Source organism: Marmota marmota, unplaced genomic scaffold (genome assembly GCF_001458135.2).
Source record: "Marmota marmota marmota unplaced genomic scaffold, marMar, whole genome shotgun sequence".
Lineage (NCBI taxonomy): Eukaryota > Metazoa > Chordata > Mammalia > Rodentia > Sciuridae > Marmota > Marmota marmota.
In genome coordinates, this window is record NW_025999998.1 from 7652263 (window position 1) to 7667411 (window position 15149).

The window sequence follows — 15149 nt, forward strand, 5'->3', positions numbered from 1 at the left end:
ACTACCTTCCTCTTGAGGACCCTCAATTCCTGTTAGACTTTAAAAAGCTCTGAGAAGTCCTATAGAAAAGAAACCCAGTATTCGAAAATATGAACTTTTTATCTGAATAGTATCTATAATATCCCTCAGGCCACCGGAGATGGTACACTAATTATTGACATTGGTAGCTTATTCAGAATCTGTAAGTATTGTGAACTGGACTCTAATTTTTTAGAGTCATCTTTTGAAAATCATGTAGTTAGCACATTTTCAGAAGGTATCCTGCCTCTTCAAGCTCTTTTTACCCTCTTTAAGCAAAAAATTAAGTTTCAGTATTTGCAGAAGAAGTTGCACTATTTTGTAATATTTCAAGTGCTCTCTGATTAGAAGTGGTTGTACGGAATTTCTGCAGTTGAGATAGAGAGGATGCTTTCTTCACTTGTGCTTCTACTAATATACATTCTGATAGGTATAAGAGAAGTGGATTGTGAATCCAATGCCATTTAGATTCCAGTTGGCATATGGCTGGTTACATAGGAAGCCCTCTTGGAGACAGCACTGTCCTTCAGTAGAGACGAACATGTAGTTAGGGAAAGACCTATTTTAATGATCACATAAATATTCCCATCACTCCAAAGATGGAAGACATTCAAATATCTTAGAATTGACATAGTTGTGGAAATCATTTATTCTAGTTCTTCCACTTTACAGATGAGTAAGCTGAGTCCCAGAGAGGTGAAATATAATCTCACCTTTAGAATTTGTCTTTTCTGACCTTCAAAACATGATCCTTTCCATCGATTGCAAATACTGGTCTTTTGATTCTAAGTTACTTTGGACTTAGTGGTACAAGGACTGGTCAGCTAAAAATACTTTTAGTAAATATTGTATGCAATATAATATTATTTTATCTGATGTGGATAAATAATAATTAAACTTCTGAATTTTTAAGTGGCTAATTATAAAGACTAAAGGATCTGTTGTTATCAATCTCTTTTCATGTTTCTTTAAAAATCCCATTGTATATGTATATTTTTACAGCTAAATTAATTTTGTTAAAATAAAGCATTCTTTGGGTTAGGGATGTAGCTAGCCTGCACAAGATTCTGGGTTCCATCTCTAAAACCACAAAGTAAATAAATAAAATAAATTGTTTTTTTGGGTAGTCATAAAATGTGTAGAAAAGTCCTTATTTAATAATTTTCCAACATCAGATGTTTTAGTTAAATAGCTTTTCAAGGGAATAATTATTTGACTGCCCTATCTGTGTGCCTTTTTATTATTATTCACTAATAGAACCAAATGTTGTTCAAATTTGTAAGGGAAATTTGCACTGTGAATTTTCACATTCAGTTGATTGACACCCAGAATAGTTCTGCATGATAAAACATGAAAGAATTTAGATACTTAAATTTTCACCTACTTTCTCTTCTTTTTATTGAGAAAGGAGCAAATGAAAGAGATCCTGATATGATTCTTTTATGTTTAGAACCGAAGTGTGATATTTATTTTCTTAAAATGGACTTAAAAAACTTGTATTCAAGTATCATTTCTCTCATGACTACTAGTATAACCTCAGGCAAATAACATATTTTTCCCCAGATTTCTTAACCTGTAAAATTGGGAGTGATAGTTAATAGCATTATTTTATAACCAGGCCAGGTTTAGGAAAGGGAAGAAGTAATGAGGGGGTGGGAAGTGGGGTAATTTTTATTGTTTAAAAAGTATTCATTTTTGATACACTTATTTTTATGAAACTCCACATGAACCTAAGGCTTGATAAAAATCTCTGCTGGAACAATATTTGAAGCAAGATTAAAAGATTTTTGTTGGAAGTATGAATATCAAAAGGTTGGGAATCACAGTTTTATGTTGTAATCCTTAAAAAGAGACTAAAGTCCTCCACTTTATAAAATCTAAGGCTGTCACAAGGTTGAGCTTTCTAGCACCCAGCCTAAATAATCTTGACTCTGATAGAGGGTCCTAGATGCTTTCAGTGTTATTATGCACCTAATTTGGGTGTGGGCATGCCATCTGGTGGCCTGGACTCAGTACTCTTCTTGGCTTCAACAACATACAGGCATGTCTTAGCTGCTTCCATCTTCAAGTCTTTCATGATTGATTGAATATTCTTTAGCTGCTTCCAAATTGATTTTCTTCTCTGGATTGCACAGAAACTGGTCTTATCAAGGTCGTGGATGGCTTTCAGTTGTTAAATCTAAAAGATGTTCTATACTAACTGTATTTGATCTCTAGCAGTCAACCAGTCAATCAACCACACTGTCCTTGAATTAATGGTTTATTGTTTGTTTCATTTTTGGCTTCTCTGACTCTTACATTCTTTTGTTTGCTTACTACCTTATTGACTCCCTCTCAGTCCAAATATCTTTTTTTTTCTTGGCTAAGGTCCAGAATCATATTGGTATGGATGTTTCTCTACAATTCTCTAACCAAGACCACCTTTTAAAATTTTTCTTAACTGATCACAACCTGTCATTCTCTCAACTATTTTAATTTATCCATCATTTATCTTTCCCTCACCAGAATGTGTCATGTGTACAAGGAACATGTTTGTTTGCTTCCCATTCTCTCTAAAACATGGAACAGTGAACATCAGAGGTACTCAATTTATATTTGTTGAAATAATTGAAAAAAATAGCATGTAGTGACAGGCCTGACAGGAGCAGGCTAATTGATAGTTTTAAGTACAAAAGGTACAATTAATTAATCTGAGTTGATATTCACAAAGCTTTGTTTATTCATTTTTTTGTGTGTGTGGAATTTTCACCTTCTGTTTATTTCATTCTTTTTTTCAGGTGGAACGCTTTGAACTTAAACACACACACACACACAAAAATAAATGTATATAGTTGCTCATTTTTTCTTACAAATTTATATCAAGACTGTGGATTAAATCTTTTACAAGGTCACTTTTGCCAAAATTGATTGCCACTCATTCACTTCTCTGATCTCTGTTCTCAGGGCAAGTGACCTATATATGTACTTATTATAACTATGCATTTAATATGCTTCAAAAGCCATTATAGCAATTGAAATTTTGTAACGTTGTAGGCAGCTGCCACAGACTATAAAACATCCTTTATAACAATAGAGTTTGACTTTAAAAAAATTTAAATGCGCTAAAAGAGTTAATAATTATGAAGAACCTTTCTTTTCTGTAACTTTTGTGAAATTTGCTCTTTACATTTTTAGTATCCTTTAGTACAGAGGTTCTCAAAGTGTTTCTGCAGATAAACAACACTGACACTACCTAAGAAATTGTTAGAAATGCTAACTTTCGGGGCCCAGTCTGCTTCTACTGAATGAGGATCTTCAGGAGTGAAACCCAGCTATTGGTGTTTAAACAAGCCCAGCAGATGATTCTGATGAGAAACCCCTCTCTACAATACAGGAATAAAGAATTTAATGCAAAGTGTAAATGTGCAGATGTATTTGCATAAATATCATAGGATGATATGAGTTTGAAGCTATAATTCTAATAGTCTGTAAGTTTTCAACATATACAGTATTGAAAATATTACATATGAAGAATAAAACTTAATTAGTAAGTACATAAAGTTTAATGAGTTTTAGCATTCATTCTTGAATTGCTCTCCAGTAGGCATGGCAACAGTATAATTAATGCTTTTATTTTTTACTTAATGTTAGGGAAGGTAAAGTTATCAGAAATAAATATGTCTGAATTTAAATGAAAGCAAGTGATTTATTAATGATATTACTAGTAATTACTACTTTATATTTAATCTGTTTTTTAATTTATTTGGTAGTAAGAAGTTAAATGTTAGTCACTTGAATTCTGAAAGCATTGTTTTCCTTTTTCTATTTTTTAAAAAATGGACATGTCACTTTTCTGGTGTGTCTTTTGCCTTCAGTTGACTTGGAGCAGTCAATTTAAGATCCAGTTTGAAACTACCTCATGAATGCAATATGATGTAGTTACTTCTATACATGGCTTTGATGGCCCATGTAAAAAGTTCATAATGGGAAACTGTTTAAGGCAGAGGTTTTGGTTCCAAGCAACAGAAACCACCTCTGATTTATTTGAAAAAAAAATAATAATTTATTGGAAGATATCTGTGGCTTTCAGGTTTTCCAGGAAGTCTGGAGAATCAGGGAGGCACAAGTGATATTAGGCAGTAACTAGACCACAGAAAAAACCCCACCACAGAGGACACCATCGCATGGATAACATGCCACTGCTGACATCCCAAACACGCTGGCCATTGCCACCCCTGTTACTGGTCTTTTTTTTCTTAACTGCCATTGGAAATTGGGTGTGACTCCTACATCATACCATCATTCCTGTTGCTTTGTGCTGGTATTAGCCTCTGATTTAAGGCAAGTTCATCTGATTATTTGAACTTTAAGCTGATTTCCTCTGGTCCACTTGCAAAGAAGATTGGGAAGGCTGGTATCTGATAATCTGGGCTGTTATAGTTATAAGTGGGATTTGTCTCCCCATCAACATTCACAAGTAAGGAATTATAGAAGCATAGGGAGTGAGTTCATAGGGAGTGAGGTGTAATAAAAATTTACAGAAGTATCTGTTATAATGAATCAGTGAATGCACAGTGATAAAAAAAGGGACTAGAATTCTACACAACAATGTAGGATATAGATCATTCTGACCATAAATTACAAAATTTTAAATTGTTCAATAGTATTTAAGGTATTAGCAGTTCCCTGAAATTAATGAATTTTCCTATGTGGGTAGTGACTATGTCAGCTTTGTTTTATTGGGGAAATCTCTTCTTTTTCTCTCCCCACAGCACACAGTACACACACACACACACACACACACATCACTTAACCATTGGTTGTCTGTGTGCTATGGAGTCCTGGGATGAAAGGAACAGCTTAGGTCTGGCTGTATATCATGCGAAGAGGAGAAAACAGACTCTGCTCTGTCTTCTGGGTCCCCTTCAACTGGAACATGTTTCACTCTTATTTATTTGATATTTTGAGGTCAATATTTAACTTTAATTAGACAAGAGTTTATGCACCATACTGAACACTGAAAGTAATTTAGCAAGTTATCAAATAATGAAGAGAAAAGAGTAGCTGACCTTCTCTTTGTTTATTAGAATCTTGACCTCAGACAGTGGCTAATCCTTTTTTTTCCTTTTTCTTTAATTAATTTTAAAAATTTATATATGACAGTGGAATGCATTATAATTCTTATTACACATATAGATCACAATATTTTATATCTCTAGTTGTATATAAAGTATATTAACACCAATTCGTGTCTTCATATATATACTTTGGATAATAATGTTCATCACATTCCACCATCATTAATAACCCCATGCCCCCTCCCTTCCCCTTCCACCTCTCTGACCTTTTTTTCCCCTTGGTGTAACCCTTCATTCTCTGGCCTTAGGTCTTTGTTCAGGTTGTTTCTTTTTGGCTAGAAGATTCTTCTGAATTCACCTATCCAAATGCCCCTCTACCCTGTCCCAACTAAATCCAAACTTCTTGTGATTATCTAAAACAACTGCGTTTAAGCTTTTGAATCTACCAGTGAAGAAATCACACATACATTTGATACTCAGGTACATGCATGTGCATATGAACATGTATACTGTTTAAGGCAGAGGTTTTAGTTTCTGACAGAAACTAAAGTTCCTAAAGTTAGTTCTTATTCTCACTAAGTATAATATGCTCTGATGTCTTTTAATCTAGTCTGTCTCTTCTATTTTGTTGTTTTTAAAAAAATGCTATTGTGACCTTTTAAAATTTATTTAATGACCCTCTACTGGATCATGAATCACAGTTTAAAAAAAAAAGTGTTTGTTTACTCTGCCGGCATGTTTAGTTTTTACCGTCTTATTTAACGTCCTTTCTTTATAATAGCCTTTTTAAAAAATCTAGAATTTTATAGACTTATATCATTTCTTCCTAAATATCAGCATCTTTTCTGTGTTTTGGCTTTTTCCTGTGTTGCAAGAATTCTTGTACTCTCTTCCTGATATATTCTTTACCCCTATTTTCTATAGGGCTGACTCCTTTTCATCTTTTAGTCTCAACCTAAATATCTATCCTTCAGAGATAACATTCTTTGACTATTTAGTGTGTCTCCTCCCATTTGTTTTAATATTTTATTTTTCTGTTTATATTACCTAAAAACATTTCTACCTATCTTATTTCCTTTCTTATTTTTGCCCACATAGTCCTTATATTATATAGCCCTTATGATAATAGAGATCATGTTTGTTTGGTACCATTATATTCTAAGTGCCAGAGCAAATGGTTAGTAAATATTTGTTAAAATAATGCTTACAGTGTAGTCTGAAAAATTACATTACATTATTCACAACTAATGTAAAATATTATAATGATCACCATTACTATATTCTATCCTTGTAATATAATTTATGGCATGAAATTTGCAAGCCGTTTTATTTTCTTAATGTATTACTTTCATATCATTGCTTGATTTTATAGTGACAAGCCTATTGGGAGGATATGTAAAACCTTGGTAAAACATAAAACACATGATTTAGAGAGACTGTGTATCTGGACTTGTGGATAAGACAGTAGAAACTCAAGGAAACAGAAAGATTGGCTATAATAAATAAGTAAGCAGAGAATATTCAGGGTCATGCTTAGACTAGGTATATGCTAAAGCATGATGGGATGAAAGCAGCACTAATTTACTGAAGTAAATGGATCAGAGTTCTGACATTTACATAAAACCTTATAATAGAGTTAGATTTGAAGAAGCTTCTGTCAGCAAGTATCACATATCTGTGTGTTCACATTCATTACTGGATACATTTGAGAAACAATGGAAAGATTTCTCTTCTACTATAGAAACAATATGACACATTATTTTCATGACAGTCTGTGGAAATCAATAAAACAAAATGAACACAGCAGCATCTTTTAAATGTGTACAAAGTTGCTTAGGATTTAGCTATTTCAGGAATATATAGTCCATAAATAGTTAGCTGCTTTCAATTTGATATGCCAAAAATTGAGTAATTTTCTTGAACATATGTTTTAGAGATTTCTAGGGGAAATAGTGTGCAAGCAATAACTCATATGAAGAAGTATTAAATATATACAATGTGAAAAACAAGCTTATCTGATGTGTCAGAATTAAAGAATCTTATTTCTACTACCTAAGTAGGAACTACTTGCTTTTGCTGTTGGTACTTCTTTTGAAAAATAAATTCTTCAGTTTTTGTTCAGGAGCTGAAAGCACTTAGATATGGAAAAGTCTTTTAGGAGATGCTTGTGCATGACTTCAGCTCAGACTCAAATGATTCCAATAAATGGATTAAAGCTGGTTTTCTTAACTTTAAAGAACAGTGACTAAAGAAATCATGTCTGCCTCTATTCAACCCAGTATTTTAAAGTCTCCAAGTGTATTTTTATCCAAGTGAAGTTCAGACAATTCATGACACTTCATTTCTTGACATAATTTTTTTACTCTTTAGAAATTGCCAGTCTTTAGCCTGAATTGTGTTTATGCAGTAGCCAAACTTTCTTCATAGTCCTATCCTCCATGATTGAATATTGGAGTAATGGTGATAGTTTATAGATTGGACATGCTCTTTAGCATCTTACTTCCTTCTGCTGTTCTTTGGTTATTTTTATAGCTCATGAATCACATCCAGCTAGAAGGAAGTATGAAAATTAAGTAGTTTGTTTTTTACTGTTACATTTTTATACTGAGTAGTGGGTTACATAGAGTTTATACGTATCTCTGTGATGCATTTGTATTACTTTGTTCACCAAGAAATAATTACATAAAAAGGGCATGCCAGAAAGATAGAGTGATTTAAATCCCTTGGGATATTTCTCCTATAATGGTGTGGAAATTCCATGATTATAGAACTTCTAGTATTCAGTTGTGTGGTGGTAAATATCTTTTCAGTTGGCTCTGCCTTATCCAACTGTGCTTTTTCACCATTACAAGGGCATCATCATCATGGGTGAGAATTCTGGGTGAGAACAGGGATTAGTTAGGTGCCAGTAAACAGTGAGTTAAGGGGTCAGGAAGTATCAAATAGCAACAGAAAATTCATATGCCCTATATACCAACTGTTATGGCTGTTCCTTAGTATTTGTTCTCATGTATCATTGACATGCATAAAATGTTAAAGTTTTTTTATGTTAGGAAATAATTGAGAGTGTGGGCTCAGTTCAGATTCCAAATCCATGGTTCATCAGCTGTGTGCTTTGGACAAAGCTTCTTAACCTACCCAAACTACAGTTATTCAGCTCGTGTAATGAAACAAAAATCATAACTATACCTACCTCAAAGAGTAGTCATAAAGATTAAATGAGTTTGTGAAAAGCACATAGAATAGTCAGTTGCATAGTAAATGGTTAATAAATATGAGCTACCATTAGTTATTATTGTATTTTTTATTTGTAAAATCTACCTTCTGTTAAAAGGTATACTTATTCTCCCTGTTTGGAATATTGAAAAGAAAGTCATCACAGTGTGCTATATCTTTCAAAGTATTTATTGTCCTATATCTATCTGTACAACTTATTTGACTATACTTAAATACCAACATCAGGTTGTGTTACTTGAAGCACAGTTAAATGAGGCCACTGTTGTATTATGTGGGCATAAATTAAAATGGCCTCATTTCTCTTGTTATGTAAATTTGAAATCAACATGGTTATTTTACTTAATAAATGAGGTTTCCAGAAAATAGAGCAATGGTGAAACAAATGTATACACACATACATATATATTTAAATGACTTTTTTTTTAATCTGTTAAAAGAATGTTCTCTAGGGTATTGTTTCTATCATCACCCCAAACTAAAATTTATACCTGAAGTTGTTATGGTGCTTTCTGGAAAGGATTAATATTATCCAATATGAAGTACTTTCTGAACACCATTATAATCTTACTAAAATTCATACTGTAAATTATAGCCATTACAATGGCTTAAAAATACAGAAAATCTTTAAAATTTAGGCATGCTTTCTCATGTTTTAACAAATATAAAAGAATTTGTATTATTGAAATTTATGAACCTGGTTATTATATCCAGTATACTTTAAATAGAATCATATTTTAATTTTTTGACCATGTAATGTACTCATTGTGTACCAGCAATGTATTAAGTATTGAGATTACAGATGGGAAGAAGTAAAAATTTCATGGGAATACAAAGTTATGAGAATAAGCATATTGAGAGTTGTATTTCTGGAATACACAGTGTTAGAAAAATACAGAAAACAAAATATAACATCACTCTGAGGAGTGGTAATGGAAAGCAAAAGATGCAGAAAATAATTCAAAATAAGTAGCTTAAGATGAGAGTTTAAGGATGATTATGACAAAGGCAGGGAGTTGAAGATAAATACGAAGACCTTCTGGGCAGAGGAAACCATATGTAGTAAACCAGAAGCAAGAGAAAAATCACACTTTGGGAGCATGAGCAAAATGGTCATTATAATACTAGTGAAAAAAGCCTTCGAGAATGTGGCTAGAACTGAGTCCTAATATGTAGGCATCATACTCTCATGCTTTCTATAAATCTGTCAAAGTTTATGAACATTTTCTGAAGGAAAGAGAGAATTTTGAAGGCAAGAGGGAATCATGGAAAGATTTTCAAGTAAAGTTTTGTTTCCACAGTTGCATTTTACAAAATTCCTGTAGAAACAAAACTGGAGCAGCAAAGTTGGAGGTAGGTTGGAAGAGAGCCCAATTAGTGGAATGGAAACCAAGTATAAGCAGTTATAATAGAGAACATTATGAATTAAGGCAGTGAATATGAGAAGAAAAGAGAGAATTGGAAATTTTGAATTTTATTTAGAAGGTAAAATTGATAGCACTTTGTGATTCATGTCTTTCTAAGTGAGGGAAGAATCAGCATTATTTTCCAAAACTGAAGATGGTGGTGCTGCTCACTGAGAGGATAACTATAGAAGAACAAAACAGAGAAGTAATCTCATCATATGTTAGATTTTACATATGAAGCTGCCCATATATTGTGGGGTTTCCTAATAAAAATAACTTTTGATTGGCTGTTAGAAACTCAGATTTAAAATTCTTAATATATAACTAGAAAATAAAGGAGGCAGAGATATCAACTCTGATGATTACTTACTATGAACAGCATCTGTTATGTAGTAGGTGATAAGGCAATGGTATAACTTAAAATAAGCATAAAAATCTGAACCTCAGAAAATAATGTGCCAGGAAAATGGAGACAAAAAATAAAAGTAGAAACAAAATGCGTTTGAAACTAAGGGACAGGAGTGGTTAAGATAGAAAAGCCTTAACAGAAGTATAGGAACTGTTTGAAAACGTGCATGCCATCCTGTCACGTGTGACTAGCTCTGGGATGTGAAATTAAAGAGAATAGCACGAACTGGGGAATTAAATTTTGTATTTGAATTTTTAAAACATAATATGTTATATTTTTGTGACTGTACATTTTTGTATTTCTGTATATTTTTGTAACTTCTGTGAACATTTATGTATTATAAAATTAAAAGGAAATTCATCTTAAAATGTAAGTTAGAGTCAATTGAAAATGAAAAATAAGAAATCAGAACAGAAAAAAAAGAGGAAAAGGGCCATATGGAGTGATCAACAATGTCATACTACAGATTGGTTAAAAAAAGATGAGGGCTGACAGGAGCCTTTGAGCTTGATATTTAGAGTTGGTCACAAATGACCTTATTAAAAGCAATTTAAATAAAAGACTAGGGACAGAAGCTTGACCACAGTTGTTAGAAAGCAGAAAGTGAGAACAAGATGGGGGTTGGGGGACATAGTTATCTCATAATGGAGAGGCTTAGGTATGAAGAAAGAGATGTTAGATAGGGATTTTGGGTCCAAGATGGGAAAACTGTTTTTGCTCAAGGTCCTTATGGTAGTAAGAAGGAGATTCATGCAAGCTACCTTATTCATGGAGGGGTATTAGGAGTCATTCAGGAAAGTGAAGAGATATAGAAAGTTCACTTGTCAGCCTCCATTCATGGCACAGCTATTTTTCTAAAACTGGGATTTGTAAGGGTTTTTTGTTTGGATTGGTTTTGTTGTTGTTGTTGTTTGGAACTGGAAATTGAACCCAGGGTGTGTGGGGTGGTGTTTTACCTCTGAGTCATTTTTTAAATTTTTTTATGTTGAGGGTTTCACTAAGATACTAAGGATCTTGCTAAGTTGCTGAGGCTGATTTCGAACTTGTGATCATCCTACCTCAGCCTCTCTAGCCACTGGAGTTATAGGTGTGCATCTCTGTGCCTGCCTGGCAGGTGGTTTTATAAGGAAGTGAAAAAATCCATCAGCAAGATTCCTTTGAGTGAAGTTAACAACAGAGCTTATTTATATATGCCCATGATAGGCAGCTGAAGAGGGCCAACCCCCTAAAGTATAGAAGGGTGCTGAGATACCTTTTTAAGAAATGTACCTTTAATTTGGAAAGTACACCCAACTATTTCCAGGAATTAAATTTCTTACAAAAATGAAAAACTTGTCATATTCCAAAGACTAAATTGTCTATTTTAAATAGACCCATATTAGAAGATAAATTAATCAGATGATATAAATCAGCTAGTAAATTTCTCCTTTCTTCTTCTTCTTCTAAAGCCGAACAACAACTTATCCTTACACAGAAACACAGATGTACAGCCAAAACACTGGAGGAAATTACTTTGATACTCAAGGGAGTTCTGCACAGGTGACTACCGTGGTCTCCTCCCACAGTATGGTGGGTACTGGTGGGATCCAGATGGGTGTCACAGGAGGTCAACTCATCAGCAGCTCTGGAGGAACCTATCTGATTGGCAATTCAATGGAGAATTCTGGTCACTCAGTGACACACACTACTCGGGCCTCCCCAGCAACAGTAAGTATTCATTTGGTCAGTTTAGCTTCTTGATGACTTCTGTTGTACATTATTTCCTCTGTAGGGGAAAAGAACCACAAAGACTGGACTGGGGCAAGAATGTGTTAAGCAATTATAGTATTATGATAGTGTATAGCATGTAGTATATATATATATTATTACATAGAATGTTACTGATATGTGTGCCCCCAATTAAATGAATTAGGAACTTTTTATCAGTAATAGGAAGTTAGAGTTGAGTTGTACTCCTAAAACTGCTGATTTTAATAGGCTTTCTTCAGTGATATTATTAAATACTTGCAATTTCTATTGAAATAATTTTTTATTATGCTACTTACTTTATAAGGTAAACGCCAATTAGTAAAATAGAAAATAAAATATAGTTTAATGTGGAATTTTCCTCGGTTTTCTTCACTTGCGTTTTTTCCAGCTCATTCACAGAGGTGTTAGTTATGTAGGACAGTTTTCCCGTACCTTAGATATTTAAGTTTTATCATATTCACCTCCTGCCTGTAATATTATTTACTTAATACATTTTAAGCCTGATTCACTTTTAAAATAAAAAGTCATGTGTAGTTTTGTCCCCTAATTCATATTGAAATCAGTACTTAACTAATAAAATTTAAAAAGGCTGCCCAAGTGCCGTTTGTAAAGTCATGTTCTATTCTACCAGAGATTTGTGAAGCACATATACAGTTGATTCAGATGAAAAATATTTATGTTGGGGCAGGGGTTGTGGCTCAGTAGTAGCGAACTTGCCTGGCATGTTTGTATCTGGGATTTCAAGTTTTTAAAATTAAATACTTTGACACAATATACTTTAATGTGTTCAAATGATGTCACAGAAATAATCATAGAAAGTAGTATAAGATTAAATATCAAACTTAATAACCTGAATTTCTTATTTTTATATCAACCAAGCATATAAGAGAGAATGATCATTTAAATTGAAGTAGCAGTGAAATTGATTTTATAGATATTTCATATAAAAGGGTAGTAGGGATTTGAACTAAGTAGATGTATCCTTTTCCCACCATCTTACCATAGAGTTTGTTCTTGAAATGAAATAAGGTAGAAATAAAGTTGGGAGAAATACTAAGAGAGATTTATATTTATTATTTAGTGGGTTTTCTTCAAGATGTTATATGTATGTGGTAAGTACTTTGCATATACTTTGTGTATTTGTGGTGATTACATATGTTCACACTTTCATCATTTAGTGATTTTTTTCCCTAATCCATTTTTAAAGCCTTTTGTTTTTAATTCAGGATTTGTTATTAACATCAGAATAGATAACTAGCTGTTCTAAATGGAGAGTCCCTTTCTGTAATTTGTGCTTTTGAAGCATTTTGTGTATTTGTCTTGGGCTGTTACTGATATTAAATATAGTATTTCTAAACCTTTTGGTCACACCAGTATGTTTATATAGATTAGAAAGTAAAGAGAATTGCCATTAATAAATCATAGACTCTCCGGACCTCAGTTCCCCTATCAATAAAATAAGGGGTTGTTTAAAGTAAATTATTTCCTAATTTCCTTCTGGCTTTTAAGAGTCACAGTATTTTTTTTAAATTATAAAATACTATGTAAACATAACCACAAAATGAAAAGGAGAAAAAAGATACCAGTACTTGATAGCACTCCTAATGAAGGCCACCTAGAAAGTTATTTTCCATGCGAATTCAAGTACTTGCCACTTATTGAGGCCCTAGGAAAACTGAAAAGCAAGGCAAATGTGTACTTTCACACTTTTCTTTTCATCTACCCTCTCTCATGTTGGTATCCCATCCTTTCCTACCTTACCTTCTCTTGCCATTCCCACTTGCCTTCACACTTATTTTAGCTACTTGTTAAACATCCCCAGCAACCATATTTAGGTTTATTAAACCTACTAGTTCTATCACTAAATTAGCTAAGATGTATATTCCAAGTCATGTAAATATATTTGCAAACATTAACAGAAAAAAAATATATAAATACAAATATATAAACATATATATGTATCTATATATATATATATGTTTATATATTTGTATTTTTATATATATACATGTGTATATATATTTAGTTAGATGGATAGAATTTTTTGATGAAGGTCTTCTCTATAGTACAGGAAAGGTAACATTACCCCTTCAGTTACCCAATACACAAATATGATATGTGATTTTTACTACATTCATCAATAAATTTGACACATAAAATTACTAAATATAATTGGCAATGTTTGAAAATTCTTCTAAGAATCATCAATTCATAATATCAATTATACATATTCATTTACATTTTAAAATATTCATATTTGAGATTGATTTCTTAATGATGAAAATTCTGTCTGAAATTATTTTGGGGTTGTTTTCCTTTTTAATAAGAATATTTTTTATTTTTTAACAAAAAGTATAAAAATTGAAGATATCTTTTATATGAAAATAAAACACAATGTACCCTCATCAAATCCCATGTGGTGGTACACACTTATCTACTAGTGTTTATAGCATTACCTTGCATTTATTACCAAAGGATGTATTTTATTTAGATCCCCCTCTCAATCTGAAGGTTTTAATGAGTTTGATTCAGAGTGAGAAAATGATTCCCAGTATGCACTTCACATTATAGTAGTAAAGTTAGCAGTGTTTAATAAGGACTATGGACCTAATTAAGATTTTCTACCAGCCTCTTCTTACCAAATGTCAGAAAATTGGTCAATTTTTGTTTGTTTCAACTTGTAGTAGGTGCTAGTTTGCCAGTTAATTGAAGGGAATTTGCTTGAATTCATCTTTTTTGTTTATCATAGAACCACACAAAATGGTGTATTTGAGCACAATCTTTGGCAACTACTTGGTCAAGATTCAATCTATTTCTTTCCAAATATTGGGCCAAACTTTATTACACTTAGTTCAGTTTTTCTGGTTATTCTTCTTGCTCAACCTATAACCTATAGCATGAATGATTCAACTGACTACATAGTAGTATCCTATATTGTGGACAAAATTCCTGACTGGAAATTATGCAGTCAGCTCTTTATATCTACAGGTTTCACATCCATGGATTCAACCAACCTCAGGTAGAAAATATCCAAAAAAAAAAAGAAATTTGTATATGTACTGAATATGTACAGATTTTTTGTCACTATTCCCTAAATGATATAATGTAATAACTGTTTATATAGCATTTACATTTAAGTGGGTATTGTAAATAATAAATAATCTAGACATGATTTAAAATATACAGGAGGGCGTGCTCATAGGTTTTATACAACTGCTACACCATTTTACATAACGGACTTGAGAATCTACAGCTTTTGGTGTCTGAGGAGGTTCC

The 15149-nt window shown here is 32.7% G+C and overlaps 1 protein-coding gene and 1 long non-coding RNA gene across 2 annotated transcripts in view; both read left to right on the forward strand.

The window, feature by feature from the left end:
• Rfx3 (regulatory factor X3) overlaps nucleotides 1-15149 on the forward strand; it is a 211380-nt gene that overhangs the window by 89031 nt on the left and 107200 nt on the right. The window contains exon 5 of the mRNA XM_048806776.1: nucleotides 11573-11831. Coding sequence (XP_048662733.1) covers nucleotides 11573-11831 — 259 coding nt within the window. The remainder of the gene's footprint in view (nucleotides 1-11572; nucleotides 11832-15149) is intronic.
• LOC125617891 lies at nucleotides 7-7034 on the forward strand. The gene is made up of 3 exons (XR_007349014.1): nucleotides 7-4861; nucleotides 6286-6289; nucleotides 7020-7034. It is a non-coding gene; the product is annotated as an uncharacterized LOC125617891 (long non-coding RNA).